Raw genomic sequence first — 21,132 nt, 5'->3', positions numbered from 1 at the left:
TTGTCTCCCTTATTAGAACATAAGCTCTTAGGGACAGAGATTTTCAGTTTTCTATTTGTACTTAGCCCACAAGTATAGAACACAAGTATTTGGAAAATTTTAATTGGTTGATATTTTCAGAAATGAAACTATTACGTATTATGTCATAAGAAATAGTAGAGAATAAATTGGTCACATAAAGGAAAATGGTTCATTTCTGACAAGGTTCATTCCTTGACTTCTCTGCACTGTTTAGCATTCCTTATATTTTTCATCTCTTATCCCTGTTTTGGTGTACCTGGCACTGTAGCCCTCACAGTTCTCCTCCCATAACCCTAATTTCTTATTCCTCCTTTGTCTTAAAGATGGGTAATCCCCAAGATTCTATGCTTTGATCTCTTCTCCTCCCGCTCTACACTCACACTTTGTCATCTTATTCAGTCCCATTATTTCAATTAACAACTCTGAGAAGATGACTCTGAAATCTGTATTTTCATCACCAATCCTTCCCCAGTCCAGGATAATATATCTAACTACCTGCTGAATATGTCTATGTGAATATAGTAGTGATACTTCAGTCTCAATATGCTCCCAAAATTGTGATGTCCTTTTTTCTCCGCCTCTATTTCTGTTGCCATTATCACAACATTTGTAGGTACCCAGGCTTTTATCTCATCTTTGACTCTTCCTTTTCCACTCCATGCATTCAATAATTTGTCAAATCTTCTGGTTTCTTGTCTTTGGCATCCACTCCTTATTTTCCACTACTTCTCTCATTCTTATTTTAGGCCCAGTCACATCACAATTAGGCTTTTATTTTTGTTTCCCTGCTTTAGTCTGTTCCTGTGGATCCAATCCACACATCAAATTGGTACCTAAGGTGAAGTGTGGATTCAAGTTACCACAGTAGTAACCTTAATGCATTGCTCTTATCACATCATTCCTGTTTTCAAAGACTTTTGGTGTATTACCCTGACTACCTGCTGAAAAAAGCATAAACTTCCTATCATCTTCCTATCATGATCCATCCCTGTCCAGCTTTACCCTACTTTTCCAACTTAATTAGATTGTTAGCCTCTAGTAAACAGCTCCTGTTGTACTGACCTCTATCATCCTAGAATATAATGTAGGGCCCTGCACATGGTATAGACTGACTAATGTGTTAAACAAAATAGACTTGAATTGCTTATTAGCTGGGTTACCAGTTGGATGTGCCTGGTGAGGAAACAGATACTAATGTCTTGTATGATGATTCTTGTCTATGTGTTCTGGAAGTACCTAGAAAAATGTTTTAGAAAAATGAGGAGAAAGCAGCCATTTTTCTCTTCCAGATTTTCAACTCAGAGATAAAGGGAAAATTGATGTTGGTTACAAATAGCCCAATTGTTACCCTGTATAGAGGCTACAGTGCAGAAAACTTTGCATTCTATTTTTTTTATTTCTTATCTTTTCAGTAGTATTTGAAATCTCTCTTAACAATAATTCTAAATAAATGTGAGTAGCTGTTTTTCTTTTAAAAAATTCATCTTCCCCTTTGTTCTCTTTCTCCATCCCTTTCCCATATTTCTTTCTCCTTCTCTTTCCCTTATTTGGCATTTCATTATCAAAAGGTTTCTAATGGACTATATCTCAGCAGTTTAGACTTAAGGTCTTCTTGCTAGCTGGTCTCTCATCATTATCGTCCTTGGCAATTATGGTTAGAGATGGAGAAAGGGGAAATTTGTTTTCTGCGTATTTCTCTCTGAAAACAATGCAGAGGTTGTTTTCATATTAGTGTAGAGTGACTTCATGACTGAAAGACTTCAGTAGAGACTGGTAGCGTCTACTTGTAAAACAATGGAATAATTCCAAGAATCATTCTGACTTTATATTTCACAATAAAAATGTCATCTTTCTACATGGCGGTATTATTAGAGAGAAAAATATCAATCATTCTTTGCCAGTTGTGCCAATGTGTATATGACCAACAAGGGTCAGTTTGGCTATTATGATCAAAACCATCTTGGAAACTATTTTGCTCTTAGGGTATATTCATTTAAGTCTTCAAAGATCAGAGGGAAAACAGTAATTGCAATTTCTTGTCCAACCTTCTACATGCTGACCTTTTCAAATAATCATAGATTTTGAACTAGAAAGGATATGCTGGAGCTAGCTTGAACTGATGGCTTGGCAGAAATGACTATTAAATTTTCAGTGTGAGCATTCATACCATGGAAATGGTATAAACCAGGGATTGAGTTATTATTTTGTTGAATGTTCAGACTTAAGGATGTAAAGCAGAAAACATGAATAAGTCAGTGTACATTTAAAAGTGAGTCTAGGGAGAAGCTGGCTATTACACATTTACCAGTGTATCCTTGAGATCTCAGTGATCATTTGGTCTATTTATTTTACAGTTGAGGATACTGAGACCCAGGGTAGTTAAGTGATTTCACCAATGTCACACAGATGAAAAGTCACAGTAAGAGTATATTTAGGATCTTATTTTTAATGGTTAGAATTCAAAGTGAGGGATCAGACTCTCAGTTTTTCAATGCTCAATTGTTCACTGTAAATTCACAAGGATAAAGTTACAGAGTCTAAGTTATAAAGGAGTCTGGAGATCATTTAGTATATGTAATATGCCTGGTCATGTGGGAAGAGCGAGGGGTGATAGATGGACAGCTATAGAGGGTTATACTGGCACCTTTGAAATTTTGAGAAAAACTGAGAAAGACCTCCAGACTATTGAGTAGATTGCTTGTGGTGAACTTTTGGGAAAAAATAGACAAAAGTCACACAGATGGCAAGCTCTGATAGCATGCTATCTGCAACTTTAGAGTGAGCTGATGAAAAAAACAAAGTCCATTTGGCTGTTGAGAAAGGGTGATTTAAATGCATTGGTCTTTTATTAAGAAGATCTCAGTTTGAAATTCAGCATTAACAATATGACACTGGATGTCACTTTATTTTTCTGAGAGTCAGTTTCCTCATCTATAAAATGGGACTAATAATATTTCCCTATTTACTTCCTCAAAAGGAGGTAAGGGCTTTGTAAAATGCTAAATGCTTATATAAATGTGAGTTCTTTTTTTATCATCTAGTCCAAATGTCTCATTTTCTAGAAGAAAAATTGAGACTGAGAATTTAAATAACTTACTCAAAGTCATAAAGCTGACAATGGCAAAGCCAGGTCTTAGATGAACCATAACACTATGCTCATTCTATGGAATCATTGTCGTCATCATCATCATCATCGTCATCATCATCTCTCACTTTTGTTTATTGATTTCAGCTTTGTAAAGCACTTTTTACTCATTATTTCAGCCTCACCTCCTTGCGATCCTCACATGATACCAGTGAGACTGGTGGGGGTATTCCCATTTTACAGAGAAAATAGAGGCAGAAGAAGGTTACATGATTTGTCTAGGGTCACAGAGCTAGCAAGTGTCTGAGGAGAAGTTTGAATCAAGGTCTCCCTGACCCCAAGTGCACTGCTCTACCTTTCATTAGACACCTTGTTCAGTCCCCATCCTCATTGATGCACCAGACATTAATGTACCCAAATTTTAAAAGACATGCATCCATGGGCTTTTTAAATATCTCCTAGCACTCAGTAGGGAACATGCATTGTCTCATTTACAACTCTATAAGTGAAGTTCTCAACAAACTAATTTCTATGTATAATCTAGATTTTTTCCTGTCTAAAATTTAGCACTCTAATCACTGCCATTTGGCAACTAGGTGGCACAGTGGATAGAGTGCCAGAACTGGAGTCAGGAAGACATCTTCTTGAGTTCATATCCGGACTCAGACACTTATTAGCTGTGTGACCCCAGGCAAGTCCCTTAACTCTCTTTGCCTCAGTTTCCTCTTCTGTTAAATGAGCTGGAGAAGGAAATGGCAAACCAGTCCAGTATCTTTGCCAAGAAAACCCCAAATGGGGTCACAAAGAGTGAGACAGGACTGAAAGAACTGAATGACAACAATCATTGCCATTCCAAGATTGATGAACCCACAAAGCAACATTTAAAATTTTCTCAAGAAGTAATTTGAGCTCCTTGATTTTTTCTCCCTTTAATCCTTTACTTTTTCAAGTTAAGAAAGTAATAGCCAGAGTCAGGGAAACAGGTTATAAGTATAAAGAGAGGAGATAATTCAGTGTGTATAAGGATATTCTCTTGGCTTGGTCATAAAATGGGCTCTTATTTACATGAAGCAATGACCAGGTCAAGGAAGAAATGGCATTTAAATCTAGGATCAGAATCTGGCACTATCTTGGTAACAAGTTAACTGGACTGAGAAACTCTAAAGAACATGATGCTTACTCTTAATCTAGTTTCACAAGTCTCCAGCTATTTTCTGAAATTTTTCAATATTTCTGATTGCTCACTTTAGCCAACAAAGAGTGAGATGAAATTTTTCATTGAATGAAATGGCTGGTCAATGAACAAGGCAACTGAATTGACAGACAGAGAGCCTAGGTGTTTTTACCTCGTACTCCTCAAATGCATAAGTTATTAATGAAAAGATTACACTTTCCAGTTTTATATAAAGGACAGACTATTCTTATTTTGTTCATTTAATATTGTGTTTTCCTTAATTATGTAATCCCTTTGAAGGTAAGGACTATGTTTTTTCTTTTCTTTGTATCCCTTGAAATTAATACATCCCTGGCATGTAGTGAACTTGTTGACTGGCTCACTTAAAAAAATGCCAAATCCCAAGAACAGCTAAGCTTTCTGATTTTTAGACTTCTTTCATTCATTCATTGAATATTCTTTTAGTAAACATTAAGCAACTACTGAGTGGGAGGCCATCTTGGGTCTGGGAAATTAAAAAAAAAAAAAATTAAATGTGCCACAGGACTTGCTCTCAATATGGGGACTATCTAATGGGAGAAAAATGTACACAAGTAACTGTGATTAAAAAAGATGGTGTGATTAGGACCAAAAAAAGATCCAGGGCAGGTATTATCAGAAAAGTGAGGATGAGGAGATTAAATTCTTTTTTAAATCTTGCTCCATTATCTCCTACCACATTCATTCTTGAACCTGGCAGTGATGTGGAGTAGATGATAAACATCCAGAAGAATGTTAAATATTAACATTATTATTATTATTTTCTAACTTTTACCTTATTTAACTGGAATACAACTACATAGCCATGGGTATATTTTCAGGCAATACAGCAGAAGGACACTTGAGCATTCTCATAGAAGTGGGCAGCTGATTGAAATTGACTATCAATAGCTCATGGCAAAGGTACCTGCCAGATACCATAGACAGTGTGAGTTGGAAACAAAAATAAAAACAAAAACCAGCACATATTTTAGCAGAAAATTAAAAATTCCTTTGGGGGATATTAGTGGAAATAACATTTTAAATCATGTAAGTTTCTTGGTTGACTCGCTTTCAAATATTAAATTCTTGAAGGCAAAAAAGTCATCTCAGAGATGGGCAGCAAGGCTTAGTTTTATGACAGAGCAAGAAATAAAAGAGAGATAGCAAGTGAGAGGGAGAAAAAAAACAAGTAAGAGAGATGTCTTCCCATTTATTTGGACTGTTTTGTTCAAAGGAAATTCATATTGCTTATAGAGAAGCTAAATAAAATCTACAAATAATTCGCCAATTCCAAGGTACAAAAACTGTCTGCAATTTTTCCTTTAAGCCCTGATTTTTTTTTTATGTTTTCTAATGTGTTATAGTGTTTAGCATTGTTCAATTCTTGTAGGCCTGAACCTCAGACTGCTGGTAAATAGGATGACCTGTTTCTTTGGTACAGAAGAGTGTAAACTACACAAAGAACATATTGTGAAAAGAACCCTAAGACAGATCACATATAAGTTCATAGGCTATTGAAGTTAGAGGCAATCTTAATGATCATTTTGGAGAACAGTCTCGTATTATAGGGGGAGAAACTTTCAAATGAGAGAGGTGAGGAGACAAACTAAAGTAATGCCAGGGATGAAACTATTTGCTGTGACTTGTGAAAGAAGGGTGCATAGATTTTTGGGGAAAGGGGTTTCCAGTTTATAATTAGTAGGTCCAAAACAGAACATGTTATCTCTGGGAGAAAACAATCAGCATTTCCTAGATGCGTATTTCATGTACTCAGAGAATGTTAGGCCTGGAAAGGTCATAAGAACATAGAACTTTAGGAACAGAAAAGACCTTAGGGATCTTAGGCCTAATCATTCATTTTGCTGGTGAGGTTAGAATCAAAGTGATTTGCTCAGGGTCATACAGCTATAATTAATAATAATAATTGCTAGCATTTACATATCACTTCACAAATAGAAAATTTTTTCCTCCCAACAAACCTGAAGATAATTGCTAATATTATGACAATATTATAGATGAGGAAACTGAGGTAGACTGAAGTTTATTTGCCCAGCTAGCAAGTGCCTGAGGCCAAATTTGAACTCAGGGCTTCCTGACTCTAGAACCAAGTGATTTATTCTCTGTGCTGCCTTGCTGCCTAAACAGGAGACTTAGAAGTCACTCAGATCCAATGCTCTTTCCTCAATAATATGCTGTTTTTTTCATGACTAGTGCCCTGCTATGGTCAGCAGACTGAGCTGCTTCTGCTGGGACTTTTCAAAGCTAAGCTGTCAAACTTACATTTGATTACTTAATGTTGTGCCTTTATAAAATATCCAAATATTTTAAAAGTGGAGAAGAAAAAAAGACTTAGGATTTGCTGCCTTATGAAAGTTACACCAAATCCAGGTTTCATTAAGATACAGTAATCTACTTAACTCTCTCTTCATTAGCCTGGACAGTCATGTATACTCCCTGATGGCCTCATTAAGAAGTTAATTATCAAATATACCAATGTCAATGTAAATGCTGCAATTATCTGAATGGAATGTAAGTTCTATGAAGGCAAGGATTGCTTCATTTTTTATTTTTATATCCCCAGGCAACATAGTGCCTATTACGTTAGGGACTTCATAAATGACTGTTAACTTACATTGAATATGTAACTCTAATGTCTACAAGCATGTGAGTACACATGTGTGCCTAGGCAGACAATCAATATTGAATACTGAAGATAAGTACTAGAAGGTTATTTTTCTAGATTTTCTTCCTTTATTTAATTTCTGGTAAGGTAGAATACCACAAGCAAGTCTTTCAAAATGTAGATAGATCCACCCACAAAAATGGTTTAGCTTCTTCCTGTAAAGCTATTTGGGTGGTCATGTAGACGAACAAAAACGTGTTTGACCTAATGTTTACTTTGATGTCCTTGTGTATATAAGATTTGATTGGCTTCATTGTTTTATCTTTACCCAGCAAATTTATCCTTTAAAAAGAAACCACCAATGGAATAAGAATAAATACAATATAGATTACCACCTTCTCAGGACCAATGAACACCATTTTAGTGCGCTCACATTTTATGATGCAGTCTAGCCTGTAGTTACCTAAATTAATCATCATTTGCAACTGACATAGTAACATAATCTTATTTTCTTATAAAAGTTATTTTTAAAATAAATGTTACCTTTAGAATTTTTTTATATTAATACTAAAGAAATATAATTGCAGTGTATATTTACCATAGATAAAGATGGCTAGTAAAAAGGTAGACTATCAAATTTAAATTTTTTTGTTCTATTTCTTCTATAAAGTTTATTATGTCTTAAGAGTCATCAGTGGTCATGGATGAAATGAAAATACATCTGAATTTCTAGAATAACATTTGAATTTGAACCCCTGCATTTCATTAAGAATTCAGGTTTAGTCAATACTTTCACGTATAAAAAGTAGTATTATTATGGAGAATACTTTAAACATCCTAACTAGATTAACTGTCTACATCATTCCTTATACTTTGGTTATAGAGGCATTGTCCAGATTTGAATCTATAGCAATGGGGCCAAATGAGAAGAGGCCAAAAACATTTAGAAGATTCAACTTATTTGAATTTATCTGCCTAAATGTGGACTAGAATAGGAACTTAACACCATCAATATCATTTTGTTTTTGTCCTTGTATTGTTTCAGTCATGTTCATGTCTTCATGACCCCATTTGGGGTTTTCTTGGCAAAGATGCTGGAGTGGTTTGCAATTTCCTTTTCCAGTTCATTTTACAAATAAGGGAACTGGGGCTAACAAGGTTAAGTGGCTTGCTCAGTCATACAGCTAATTAAACCAAGTTTAAAGTCATGAAACTTCCTTATTCTAATCTCAATGCTCTTTCCACTGCACCATCTCACTGCCCATCAATAACATATCAAAGAGGTTTTTAAAACAATCGCTAAAGCATTATATAGATTTCCAGAACTGCTAGATTCATTTGAGGCTTTGGATAATACGTTCTTTCATTCATGTGTGATCTCTGCTACTTACCAGAAGAGCAAAATGCTTTATGTAGACATTTTTACGTCTTATATTTTGGAACCCTTTGCAATTTTTTATTTTAGATTTGCTTACTTATGTGACATATCAAAAATTATTTTTTTCATTCAAACTGAATCTAGATTCCAAGCAGGATATTTGTAGTTAGTGATATTTTGGTCACCAAATATATCCCTGAGATATAACACAGGGACGGGCATCTAAGAGATATGTAAAAAGACTGTTGTTGACTTGTCTTGAATTAATCACATAGTTCTAATATCTACAAACACATGGATGTACACATGTGCCTAGGAAGACAGCTTTAGGTCTTTTTCATAGTCTAGAGTGAAGAATACCAAATTCAGATTTTTATATTTCTTGGATTCATCTACATGAATGATTATGTGGATTATTCATGTGGAAACTATTCATGCTGACTTTCTATGTGCCTTATTTGATAAGCTAATGAGGAGGAATATTAGCAAAGAAATGGAATAGAATTATCTTTTCACTTCAGTTGTTAAGTTAATTGGTTTAAATACACTGTTTAGCATTAATGTCATTAGCAGTCATGGGTAAAAGAAAATGTTTTTGATTATGTTTCAAGATTTTCTGTGACCTAAAACCTGAACTCCTATTTGCTCCCCCCTAAAAGATCTTATAAGAAGATACAAAGAAAATAAAGAATGGAAATTGAAAAGTTTTATTTCAAAGGAGAGAATTATTCTTAGAGATACTGGTTATTGGTCATTGGATCAAGTGCCATAACAATGACAGTAAATTTCCATATGGGAAGACAATAAGAGTAAGGATGATAGGAATGATCAATTGTAAGTCATAATAATTCTCAGAAAACTGACCCTTGTAAGAAAGATCATAAGAAGGATGTATTTTTTCAAAACTAGAACCCATTCCTGATTACGTATGTCTCTCCATAGTTCCTCAAAGAAGCAACAGAATCCAGTTGATTTCATCATCAAAATGGTGATGATATATAGCAATAGTGAGTTTCTTGGAATTATGCCCACTGGGCTTCTTTAGGTCCACCACACTCTCAATATTCTCACAGCCTAGTATCTGAGTAATAACTGGGCTGATCAACTAAGAGTCCATATCTCTATGTTAAACTGAACACCACACAAAAGAAACTGGTCCTTCAGGATATCCTAAAATGAGAAGGCCAAGAGAATTGAACCTATTGATTAATCCCAAAAGAAGGCCATAGAAGAAATAGACTGCCAAGTGAAAGGAGGTTCATTCTTTAGAGACATTTGCATATGAGATGGAGAGAATTTTTAGAAAATGTACAATCAAAACATCTAATATCAAGAAGCCCTTTAAGATGCTATTAAAATACACCATAAAAAACTAAATAGAGGAAAAGTCAATTCTGATTTCAAATATCTACCTAATTTTAAAGAGGTTATCTTATTCTGAGGATATCTGATGCAATACTGGCAGACTGAATAACGACTATCTAACTTTTAAGCAAATATATTCCTTTTATAATCTTTGAGATGGATTCATAGGATATCAGATTTTGATCTGGGAGAAATCTTGGAGATCATTTAGTACAACTTCTTCATTTTTCAGATGAGTAATGTGTCAACAAAAGAAGGTAAGTAACTAACCCAAGGTCACACAGCTAGTCTATTAAATAGCAGGGCAAGGCCTTGAACATACATCTTCTGATTTCAAACCTACATGGTTTTCATTGCACGGTTATACTGTTCTGAGTCTTTCATATGAAATCTGAATGGACTCTTCCAGACCAAACTTTATTGGATGTGTATTTCTCTTAGCAGAGAAATGAGGAATGATAGCTCTGAGATATGAACTTATAGCCAACTCTGAAGTCTACAGTTAGATATTAAAGAGAACTGTCCTGGTAATGGACAGGGCACCTTACAATCAGGATAATTCCAGGATCAACAAACATCTGTAATACTCATGTTCTTTGCCACCCCCACCCCTCACTTCCATTAATCTAGGTTTTTAGTACACATTTCTGTTGATGTACAGAAAAAGAGCTCTCTTGAGGAATTTCTAGTCTGGCAAAAGGAAATCCTCTATGAAAAGGATCATTTGCATGAGTTTACAACCCCTTTGTGGCAGGCTTTGATAATTGGTGTTAATGACTGACCAACTCGGGAAGTAGCTGTAAGAGAAGCAAGATGGTTCATCTGTCTTAGAACCAGATGGCTTGAGTTCAAGCCCTAGCTCCAGTACTTGCAGGCAGTCTGACCTAGGAACGTATTTTAACCTCTCTATACCTTCATTTCCTTAGCTGTAAAATGGGATCAATAATATTCTGACAACCTATCTCATGAGGCTGTGACAGAAGTGCTTTTGTAACTGTTAAAATGTCACATAGATGTCAGGTGTTCTTATCTACTGAGTTGAGATCTTTAAAAGTTGGCTCATTATTTCTTGTTATCTTGTCTAGACTGAAGATGGAGTGATGATTTTGTCCTCAGTGCATATAGTAAAATCATATTGTGGTTGAGATGCCATTCTGTAAAGGCAGCAAAAGGAATGATTGATGGTAGAGTGGTGGAGAGCCCTTATGTTAATAACTACAACAGTAACTTCCTCTCTTCCTCCCAAAAACAAAAAATAAAACCAGATCATCCTCTTACCTGACCCATGGCACTTAATCCTCTTAAAATTAATTTTTTTACAGCTCTTACCTTGGATGAATCTGTTCAGACCCTCCAAGTTAGTTATTCAAAAAATGAATTAGCATTTTAAAGGGACTTCTTGGAGAGCAAATGACATTTATTACTAGTGTGTATCCTAATATAGCACAGCACCAGATAACAGGCAACTGATCTTGAAGTCAGGAAGAAGTAAATTCAGGTTCCATTTGAGACACATGTTGGCTGTATAACACTGGCCAAGTCACTTAATTCTGTTTACCTCAGTTTCTCATCTGTAAAATGAGTTGGAGAAGAAAATGGCAAACCATTCCAGTTTCTTTTCCAAGAAAACCCCAACTGGAGTCACAAAGAGTCAAATACTGAAACAAATGAGTAAATAGTAGACTGGAGACCGAGACTACATGTGGAAAAGAACACTGATTTAATCATGGGAACCAACGGCAAATATCTGCATCTTTTGGGAATGAAACGACTAGATTTATGCAGTTGGCTTTGCAGGTAAAAACCCATGGGAAGAGACTTGTAGACATGGAGTATGTTTTTTTTTTAAGCAAATGTGGCCATCTATTTTGGGGAAGCTTACTGAACAAATAGGATCTTGTGTGGGATTTGGAAGATTTCAGTTGAAAATCTCACCCCTGTCCCCTTTGTTTAGACTTCCTCTGAGTCAGGGGCAGAATGGTAGGAAGCTCAGAGTCCCACCAGACCAACTTCTAAACGCTGGGATTTGTGGGAGTGAAGGGGGAGTGAAGAGGAAATCTTCCTGCTTTCAAGGAAAGCATGAAGTTTACAATTCTTTTCATGGGGATTGAGGATGCCCTGATTGAGAGAGGGATCAATAAGAACCTCTTAGCAGACTCAGGACTTATGCTTTGTTTTCCCCCTGTAACTATCAGGGACTTTCTTAAGATCTTGAAGTGGAAGATCTAGTTAAAGGAAGTAGGAATGTTGAAACCACAGAAGAGAAGACTTGAAGGGGATATGAGGTTATGAACAATGTGTACTTGAAGTATTTAATGGTCTGTTATGTGGGTAAGGAATTTGACCTGTTCTCTTTTGCCCCAGTGGAGAGAACCAGAAATGACTGGAAAGTTGCAGAAGTAAACTGAGGCTTGATAACAGAAGAAATAAATAAGCAAATCTTCTTATCACTTGGAACTAACTAAAGACTTTAAGTAGAAGATAGATGACTATTTGTCCCATATGTTATTGTGAGGATTTCTTCTGTGACTGTTATTTCCATGTTGTAGTCATATTCTTTCCTAGTGGATTTTCACCAAGATCAGTAGGATTTCCTTGATATTGGTTGTACTGTGACCCAAAATAGTGTCACTTCCCTCCCATCTTAATATCACAGGACTTTGCTAGTACAATTAGCATCATTTAATGAAAGTAGTGATGAAAGTAGGTGAGTACTTGCTTATGGCCACTAAGCAAGTGCCTCATAAATAGTAAATGCTTAAATGTTTGTTTAATGGAAATATCTGGTATTAAGGTACATGCAAACACTTAAGTGAAGTCTCAGAAATAGCAATTCCTTTATCTCCACCCCACCAAGAGTTTTAACCAAGGAGGAAAAGAGATTGATAATGAACAAGCCACTTTGCTTTCCCTGACGTAGAGCTACATAACCCTAAATTTCAATGTGGGCCTAAAAGAAGAAGAGATGCAAGAGCGAGTATATGTTATATTTGTGAGGCTTTCTCCTAAAAATACAGTTCTTATAAAAATTATGATATATATAATATATACACATTCTTTCAAAAATAGTTTTAAAATTCTTATTCTGTGAATGAAAGTCTTATTTTTATATAAAACTTTTAAAAATAGAAACGCCAATTTTATGAAATAAAATGCCTGATTATAAGGAAAATTTGAATAATGCTTACAAGTCTTTTGTGTGTGTTTGTGCCTTGATTCATTAATAAAGAAGAAAAGGAGGCATAGCATGTCACATTACATTTTCTTAGACTATTGTTCAAACAGAATATATTCTTTTTTTCTCTGAGAAAATTACCAAGGTAAATTAATTATGTCCATTCTCATTTTTCCTCACTAGGAAATACACTTTTACATGATGACTGCAATTCTAAATTCATTGCATAAAAATGTTTTTTTTTTTAACAGAGAAAATGCTTTTTAGTTTGCTTAGGAAAGTACCAGATCTGGGAGGTGTGTGGTGGAAGATAAAAGGATAGACAATGGGGCAAAAAAGTACATGGTGATGTGAGAAGCCCCCTACAACTAACTACAACTAAAGTCCTGCAATCGTCCAGGCAGATCCTAGATATTCCTAGAGTCCTGGTGGTGTACTGGATCCAGCTTGAGAAAGCTGCTGATCATTAAATCTTCAGTATAAGCATTTACATCTAAGAAATAAGCAAGCTGTATATTAGGGCAGGATTTATTGTTTTGTTGATGGTTTATATTCAAGAAAGTGATGAGAAATATTAGTAATGCATTAAGATTAAAAGTATATCAAGCATAATTGGTCTGAGAGACCATTTTTAAACATTTCCCAGCACACTGATGCATAGGATTGTATCTCTAGAGGTGGAAGGGACCTCAGAGGTCATCTAGCGCATACCCTTAATTTTAGCTATAAGAAGAGAAGCCCTAGCACATTAACTGATTTGCCAGAAGTCATACAGGGATTTTAAACCCAGGTCTTCTGACTCCAGAGTTAATATTTTTTCAATAGTAAGAAGAAAACTTGAAATTTTATTCTTCAAACTGGAAGGAACCTAAAAAATCACTTTGTCCAAGCAATACTAAGCTCCCACCTTCTCATTTTACATGGGAGGTTACTGAGCTTTAGTGTTTCAATCATTTTTTCCCCACAGCAGATCAGTGGCAGACCTGGGACCTGAACTTCCACTTCTCCTTGGTTAGGAAATTGGAACAACCATATTTACCCTCTAAGGGATCTTTCCGTTTTTTTTTTTTTTCTGGGATCAGTACTAGACAACCTCCAGTTACACAATTAGACATTTTTCCATATGCTTTTAATAGCTCCAAAAGAGCAAATAGAAAGAGGGTTTGGGGAGATGCTTCCGTGGTCCACTAGAAGAATACCTACTTTTCCTGGCAATGCCCCTGGCTGCTCCCAATTCCCCTCCTCCCTTCCTCTCAAGACAACCCATTCCACTTTGTAGGACTACTATTGAGCCAAAATTTGCCTCACTGTAACTTCTACCTTTTGCTACTAATTCTTTCCTTAGGGGCCAAGTAGAACCAATTGAATCTGTATTTCCAGTGAAAGCCTTTTAAATGCTTAAACACAGCTGTCAATCATCCCCCACACTCTAAGCCCTTACCCCTTCTCTTCTCTGGGCTAAATATCTTTATAGTATCTTCAACTCATTCTTCCTTTAACTGTGTAATGTCTGTTGAGAGACATCATTGATGTTAGAACAATGAAAGTCCATTTATACAGCCAAAATAGAGATTTTGGATGGGAATCTACCCTAAATTATCTGTGTGGACAGGCTCCTATGAAAATAACAATTATGCCCCTCCATTTCCCTTTGATTGCTTTGTATATATTTGTGTGCATGTTTTCTCTTGAATTAGATTGTAAGCTACCTGAGGTCCCGGACTGTTTTTTGTCTCTTTTTGTATCCTTTGCCTTTAGCACAGTGCCACTTAAACGTTTATTGATTGATTAATTGGTGGTGGAGTTACAATCCAGAGTTTCCTTGTCCAGAGTACATTAAAATCAATTACCTCATGGGAATTTACAGAGAACACTGAAAATTTCCAATCCCATACAATGGTTATTCCTCTGAGAAATTCACAAGCCTCTTTAGTTATACAATTGACAATTTTAAAAAGCACAGCAAAAGCAACCTCCAAGTATTTATTAAGCACCTACTATGTGTTAGGCATGTGGCAAGCACTTTAAAAATATTATCTCATTTGATCTTCACAACAACTCTGGGAAGTTAGTGCTATTTTTGTTACCATTTTACAGTTGAGGAAGTTGAGCCAGAAAGAAGTTAAATGACCTGCCCAGGGTCATGACAGCTAGGAAGTATTTGAGGATGAATTTGATTAGGAATTAGGAAATTCCTAATTAGAAATTAGGAAATTGAGAAATTCTCCTAATTGAGAAAATTCCTAACTTGAGTGTCAATGCTCAGTACACTGAGCCACTAAAAATAAAAATTACTTTGCATTTACTTTGCCTAGAATCTGCAGTTCACAACTCAAGCAAGAAAATCTTTACCAGTACCAGATACATTCCTTCCTTGTGAGATCTTAGAAGGACTAATTAAAAGATTCCTAACAAAAAGCAAAACAAACCATTGTTTGTTTCCCAGTTCTTTAGATGTCCCAACTGAAATAAGTATACCTAATTTTAAAACTCACAAGACAAAGGTTCCTTGATATTTTTAGCTGACTTGGCTATTGAATTTGTAGCAATCCATTTTGCCTTTTTTCTCTCCCTTGTATTGCTTCGGTATTTCAAGCTGGGAGTCAAACAAGAGTGAGTCTTCCTTCTGGAGTTTTTATGTTTGAGATGGTTTAAAAAGGGAAATTCTAGCTGTACCACGAACATGTCTGTGCATATGTGTGCTTGTTTGATGGTCCCTAAGCTGAGTGATGGATGGTCACTGTGGCAGCTGAGCTAAGATGTACAGAATTGCTCAGCAGAGCTTGGCACTAAATCTTTGAGCTGGAAAGTCCCCTGCTGTTCTTCCCTAAGGCCTCTGCTCATGCTCAGCATGGGAGCACAGCAGATAATGGGCTCTCCTGGCCTCTCTGAGCTGAAGCTTGTTGGTTAGGATCAGTGCTAAGGAGCAATCCTGTTCCCTTGCCTTGAGATCTCACCTTCCCTACTTCCCTTTCCTGTAGAGGGTCAAGTGAATAGTCTATATCAGTTGGTGACTGCACTGATTAAAGACCATTCTGAGACTGAGTGGCAACTAAGAAAACAGAAGAACAATATGTATACCTCAAAAAATATAGGACTTTTTTTGGTGAGGAGGATTCTAAACCTATGATGTCATGGGAGTCAGAAAAATCTCAGTGGGGAAAATCCACTAATGCAGATTGGCACTTGGGTTGTCACTTACAATCTTAGCTAATTGCTTGGGGCCCTAACTTGTTGAGGGTCACATGGTCAATATGGACCAGAGACAGAATTTGACCCCTGGTCCTCTTGACTCTAAGGTTTGGCCTCTTTTCATGTGCTATACTTCAGATTTTACAGGTAGAATTATTGGGATTTGACCACTGTGGAGAAGGGCCCTGTTGGGATGAAGGTGGAATAGGGAGAGTAAAAATTGGCCATTCCCATTTTATTCCAACATAGATACCACCTGGCTATTAAGTAACAAGGAGAAATGATGCGGATTCAAGGAAGCATTCTTTCTTTTCTTTTCTCCTTATAAAAGGTGGCTACTCCTGGAAAAAAAATTATCTTTGCTTCAGTTACTATAGGTCCTATGACAAGAACCATCATTTCCTTCCACAGCCTTTAGTTCACTCATGATTCCAAAACGGGAAAAGGAAAAGAAAAAGAAAAGCCAAACTAAAAGCAAGGCTAGACCCTAGCACTGCCTTTATACCCGTGGACATTTACAACATGGTAAAACAGAAGCGGCTACCGTGACCCCGCTACCTTCTGCTCCAGGCTGGAGTCTTTAAACATCAGTGAGAAAGGCTTGATATGCTCTCGTCTCAATTTATCGCCACTCCGTAAGTCGATGGTGTTCTCTATTCTCTTGTTAATTTCCTCAGGCCCAGACTGGACATGCAAAGCTTGTGCAAGATGGTTTGGAAGCAGATTTATTGAATTTCTTGTTAGGGCAGCCAGAGTCTAGGGGAAAGCACATGCACAAAGAATAAACCTGCTAGTCCCCTTTGGGTTAAAAAAAAATAAAATAAAATTTTTAAAAATGCAATGTTTTTAGATCATGTCGCATTGCAAACTGTAATAGCATTCCATGCATTTTTATTCAGTGAAACCTACGGGAAGCGGAAAGTCAGAAATCCTTTCAGAGAAACATATTACAGTACAACAATTTGTTGCTTTTGCATCACGTTTGAGAGAGGGCACTTCTCCCTCTGTGTAGGTGCACTGAATTCCTTTGGTTAAAGGTTTGTATGCTTGAAAACAGAATCATAGCATCACACACACCATGTCAGAGCTGGAAAGGACCTTAGAGATCATCAAGGCCAAGAGGAATTTGTGGCCGAGAGAGGGAGGGGACTTGCCCAAGCTCAGATCTGGGCCTGGTCTCTAAGAGGGCCCTTCCCTGGTATGAGAGAAAGAGAAAAAATAAAGCAAAGAACCCAATAGAGGCAAATTCCAAGAAGTCCACAGATGCGATCTGCTCCAACATGAAATCAGAGTTAGATTCTGCAGCTTCCTGTGGTCTTTCATTTGGCTGTGGGGGAGATAATTTACAGAGCACCATGTTGCATTTTTTTTTTCTACCTGGAACTGACTCTCATCTTTAGCACTCTTGACGGATAGATGGCCAAGAAAATGTTAATAAACACAGTTTATATTTCTGTAGCACTTCACAGTTTACAACAAACCTGTGAGGTAGGAAGTGCAAGCATTCCTAGCCTCATTTTATAAAAGAGGGAAATTGAGGTTGGCCCCAGAGGTAGATGGTAAGTGTTAGAGCTGGGACTTGAACTCAAGTCTTTTGAATCTCAACCTCTTTTATGACACTGGGGTAATGAAGATCTAATTTCAAATTTGTTTGAGTATGGCATTTTTGCCCATAAGCCACTACAAATTTATATGCTCATAAAATATAGAACATATCCCTTGAGAAAGAAAATGCAAACAGAGTCATTCTCTTGCCATTTTGGCATTTGTAACTGAGAGATGATATGATTGCTGTACTTGGTAATAGGATACTAAAACTGACATAAGAATAAAAACTGACCTGGCACCTTCCATCCCAATATGGTGAGTAGACAGCCACAGTTACCAGCTCATCTCAAAACAGTAGACAAGAAGTACTGTTTGGTCAAAACAGATTAGAATGATCCATGTAGCTCTTTTACCCTTGAGGTGGTTTCTCTGGGGGATGGGGATTTGATACTTCAAGTATGAAAGTGGAGGGAGGCAGGGTAGAGAATACCATGTTGGATCACTGCATGGTTGACCCACTCCATTCTCCCAACATCTCATTTGGCACTCTATTTAAGGGAACAAATTATATTGGGCAAAGTGTCCAGAGTGAGAGAATTTTAAAACTGGAATGGATTTAGAGTCTAAGTCTTCATCTGAGATGTGAAGGACCTAATAGTTGAATAACTTTCCCAGGGTTGTAGAATTAGAGTTAGAACTGGTATCCCAGTCCACAGCATGAGTCAGAGTTCTATCAGAGCATCATAAATATAAAATCTGAGTCTCAAACTCACATTCTGAGAAAAGGGAAATTGAGGCAAAGAGAAGCACTCACATCCAAGTCAATGAGTGACTGAGCTAGGAGTAGGTTTGGCACTTCCTGGTCCAATGTTGCTTTCATTATCTTTAAGCCAAAGCTTACTCTGAATAAATGACAGGATCTTATACGGCCTCAGGACCCCTTGTCTTTTTTTTTTGTGGAAATACATTTAGTTTTACTTTAATTAGGAGCTCCAATAGGGCTATAGTTATAGTATTATGGGGTCATAGATCCCAGGGAAGGAACTTCAGAGGTGATGGGCTACACTTCTCATTTTGTACAAAAGAAATACTGAGGCACAGGGAGAGTAAATGACTTGTACTAGGTCCTATAAGTAGTATATGGCAGAATTCTGGGAGAATTTGAGGAAACCTCCTCATCCTTGGTCTAGAACTTTGTGAAAGGGGTGTTTTTGCACAATGAACTAGTGAATATAAACTTCCAAGCAAAAGAAAAAAGTGATAGATGTTTCAGGGTGGTAGGAGAGAGGGGCATAGAAGTACATCTGGGTGGGAAAAGAGGACAGGGAAACAAGTCTTAGTAAGCCGAAAAGGTAGGTGCTCCTCTACTCTCTTCTGAATTCAGTACTTATCAGAACAACATCACTGGAGGCAGGGGATCAGTAGCTTTTGATTTTGTCCCAGAAGTTTGCTGTTGATTATTTGAGGAAAAATGCTTCTGGAGCTTCAGGTAGGTGCCTGGAGTTATTTTGCTCCCTTTCAAGGAAGCATGAAGGAAGAGCATGCAGCTCGGGTTGGGCTAAAATTTTACTAAGTAGCTTTTAGCTATGAGGATCCTGCTGCCACCAATTATCATTTGGAACTTTGGTGGCCAGTAATATGCATGGAATTGAATATATACATACATATATCTATCTATCTATCTATCTATCTATCTATCTATCTATCTATCTATCTATCATCTATCTATCTTCAAAACAAAGATGTTTCCCCTTAAAGTTTTCCTTTTACAAAATAGAAATATGCTGTCGTAGGCATGTCACCTACATGTTCTCACAGGATCACCTTGAGGGATATGACAAAAAGGATGTCATACCTCCAGCTCCTTTAGGGCAGACTAGCAGGAAATCCAGCATAAGGCCAAGTGTCCTGTGGCCAAGGGCTCAGTTCTCATTGGTTGTTACTGCTTCTGGCAACAGGCCAATGGAAATGCCCTGATTGAAGACTTCCACCAAATGCTACTGGTTAGTGATGCAACTGCTCATTTCAAGGCAGAAGGATAGAACTTTTTGTTGTCATTGTTAAAATGTTCTTATCAGAGGCATTACGAAAAAAAGCATTTTGTCAAAACTGCTAAGTTAAATCAGAATGCCTTTCTTGATTTAATCGTATCTGCTACTATGAAGGCAGTGACAAATACTTTGTCCAGAAAGTCATCTCTAAATCACTACGTATAGACTACATACACTGGATTATCAGAGACACACTGTGGTTAAAACATTCTTTCTCTCTCTGTCTCTTTCTAGTGTGCTCTTGGTTTTCTAACCCAAATTGTGTAGTGGGTTTGGGCCAAGGGAAAGCAAAATCATGTTAGCATTAGCTTAAGTGACAGAGGAGAAAGATCACCAGGGCAGTCTGCTGCCAAAGTTATCCCATAATATGTTCTATGATATCAATAATTAATGTACCATTTATGGTTTGGAATTGGCCGTGTCAATGATCCCCTTCATTATTGAAGGTAATTGTGAGTTGACTACACATTCAGTTTTAGCAAGAACAATTAAAAAAAAAATACTAATCAATTATCAATTTCAATGGGGAGATCTGCATGGAGTGTTTGGGACAATTTACACTTTTCCTTATTTATTCTGCTGTGGTTAGACTGGAATAAAACATCTAGCAGCAGCATTTGGCTTTATCTTCACCAGTTCACAGAAATACAACATTGAGTTAGTTCAGAAACATGCTAGATAATAGCACCAGTTTTCCGATACTATTTCCAACTGAAACTGACCTGTGAACTGTGGGGAACTATCCCTTCCATGACCAATTCATGTAATTGGCTCAGGAAGAGCGAAATAAAAGAAGTGGAAAGATGAGGATGGAAGGAAATGCCATGAGACTAGTGATAGATTTTTTTTTTCCAGGGAAGTTTGTACCTACACATGGGAAAATCAGGGTTATGATGAATGGGACAGAACTGGCCTCTCATATTTGAGGCACACAGCAAAGAATATTCACATTAAACATTTTACATTTCGAGCTAGGAGAGACCTCAAAGTTCATGTAACCCCACCCCTCCCTTCTTTAAATAAGGATACTGAGAACCAGTAAGGCTAAGGGGCTTTTGGAAGGTCACCTAGATGCTAAGGTGCAGAGCTGGAATTCCCACCCATGTCCTGTGATGCCCAAACCAGTGCTCTTTCCATTACACCAACCTTGGCATCTTGTGACAGAGAGCAGTATTTTTGCTACTCAAGAAATCCAGAAATTTTCTGCTTATGCAGAACTGGCCTTGGCACAACTTAAAAGAAAAAAAAAAGCCCTGTTTGAATCTAGTTTTCTGAACACAGAAATTCCTTCTAATGCTTCAACGCTCTAAGTAAACCACCACAAAAAGAGATAATTATATAAATATTCATTTTTATATGATAATACTTCAAAAAAAGTCCCTATGTGTAGGTGCAACAGCAACTGTTTTATGCCCTTGTCTCTGATCTCTGTGAGGTGTTCTGACTCTGAATCGTCCGTCCTGCCCGATAACAATTTTGTGGTGCTGATTTCCCTGCTC

The 21,132-nt window shown here is 36.9% G+C and overlaps 1 protein-coding gene across 2 annotated transcripts in view; it reads right to left on the bottom strand.

The window, feature by feature from the left end:
* The window catches only part of ADCY8 (adenylate cyclase 8), a 387,812-nt gene that overhangs the window by 125,579 nt on the left and 241,101 nt on the right, over positions 1–21,132 (bottom strand). The window contains exon 8 of one of the 2 annotated variants that reach the window (XM_072603060.1): positions 16,593–16,790. The exons of the other annotated variant lie outside the window; for it this stretch is intronic. Within the exon in view, the coding sequence (XP_072459161.1) occupies positions 16,593–16,790 (198 nt within the window). The remainder of the gene's footprint in view (positions 1–16,592; positions 16,791–21,132) is intronic. 2 annotated transcript variants of the gene reach the window in all.

The sequence above is a fragment of the Notamacropus eugenii genome, chromosome 4, assembly GCF_028372415.1.
Source record: "Notamacropus eugenii isolate mMacEug1 chromosome 4, mMacEug1.pri_v2, whole genome shotgun sequence".
Lineage (NCBI taxonomy): Eukaryota > Metazoa > Chordata > Mammalia > Diprotodontia > Macropodidae > Notamacropus > Notamacropus eugenii.
This window is presented reverse-complemented; position numbering and strand designations above follow the sequence as displayed.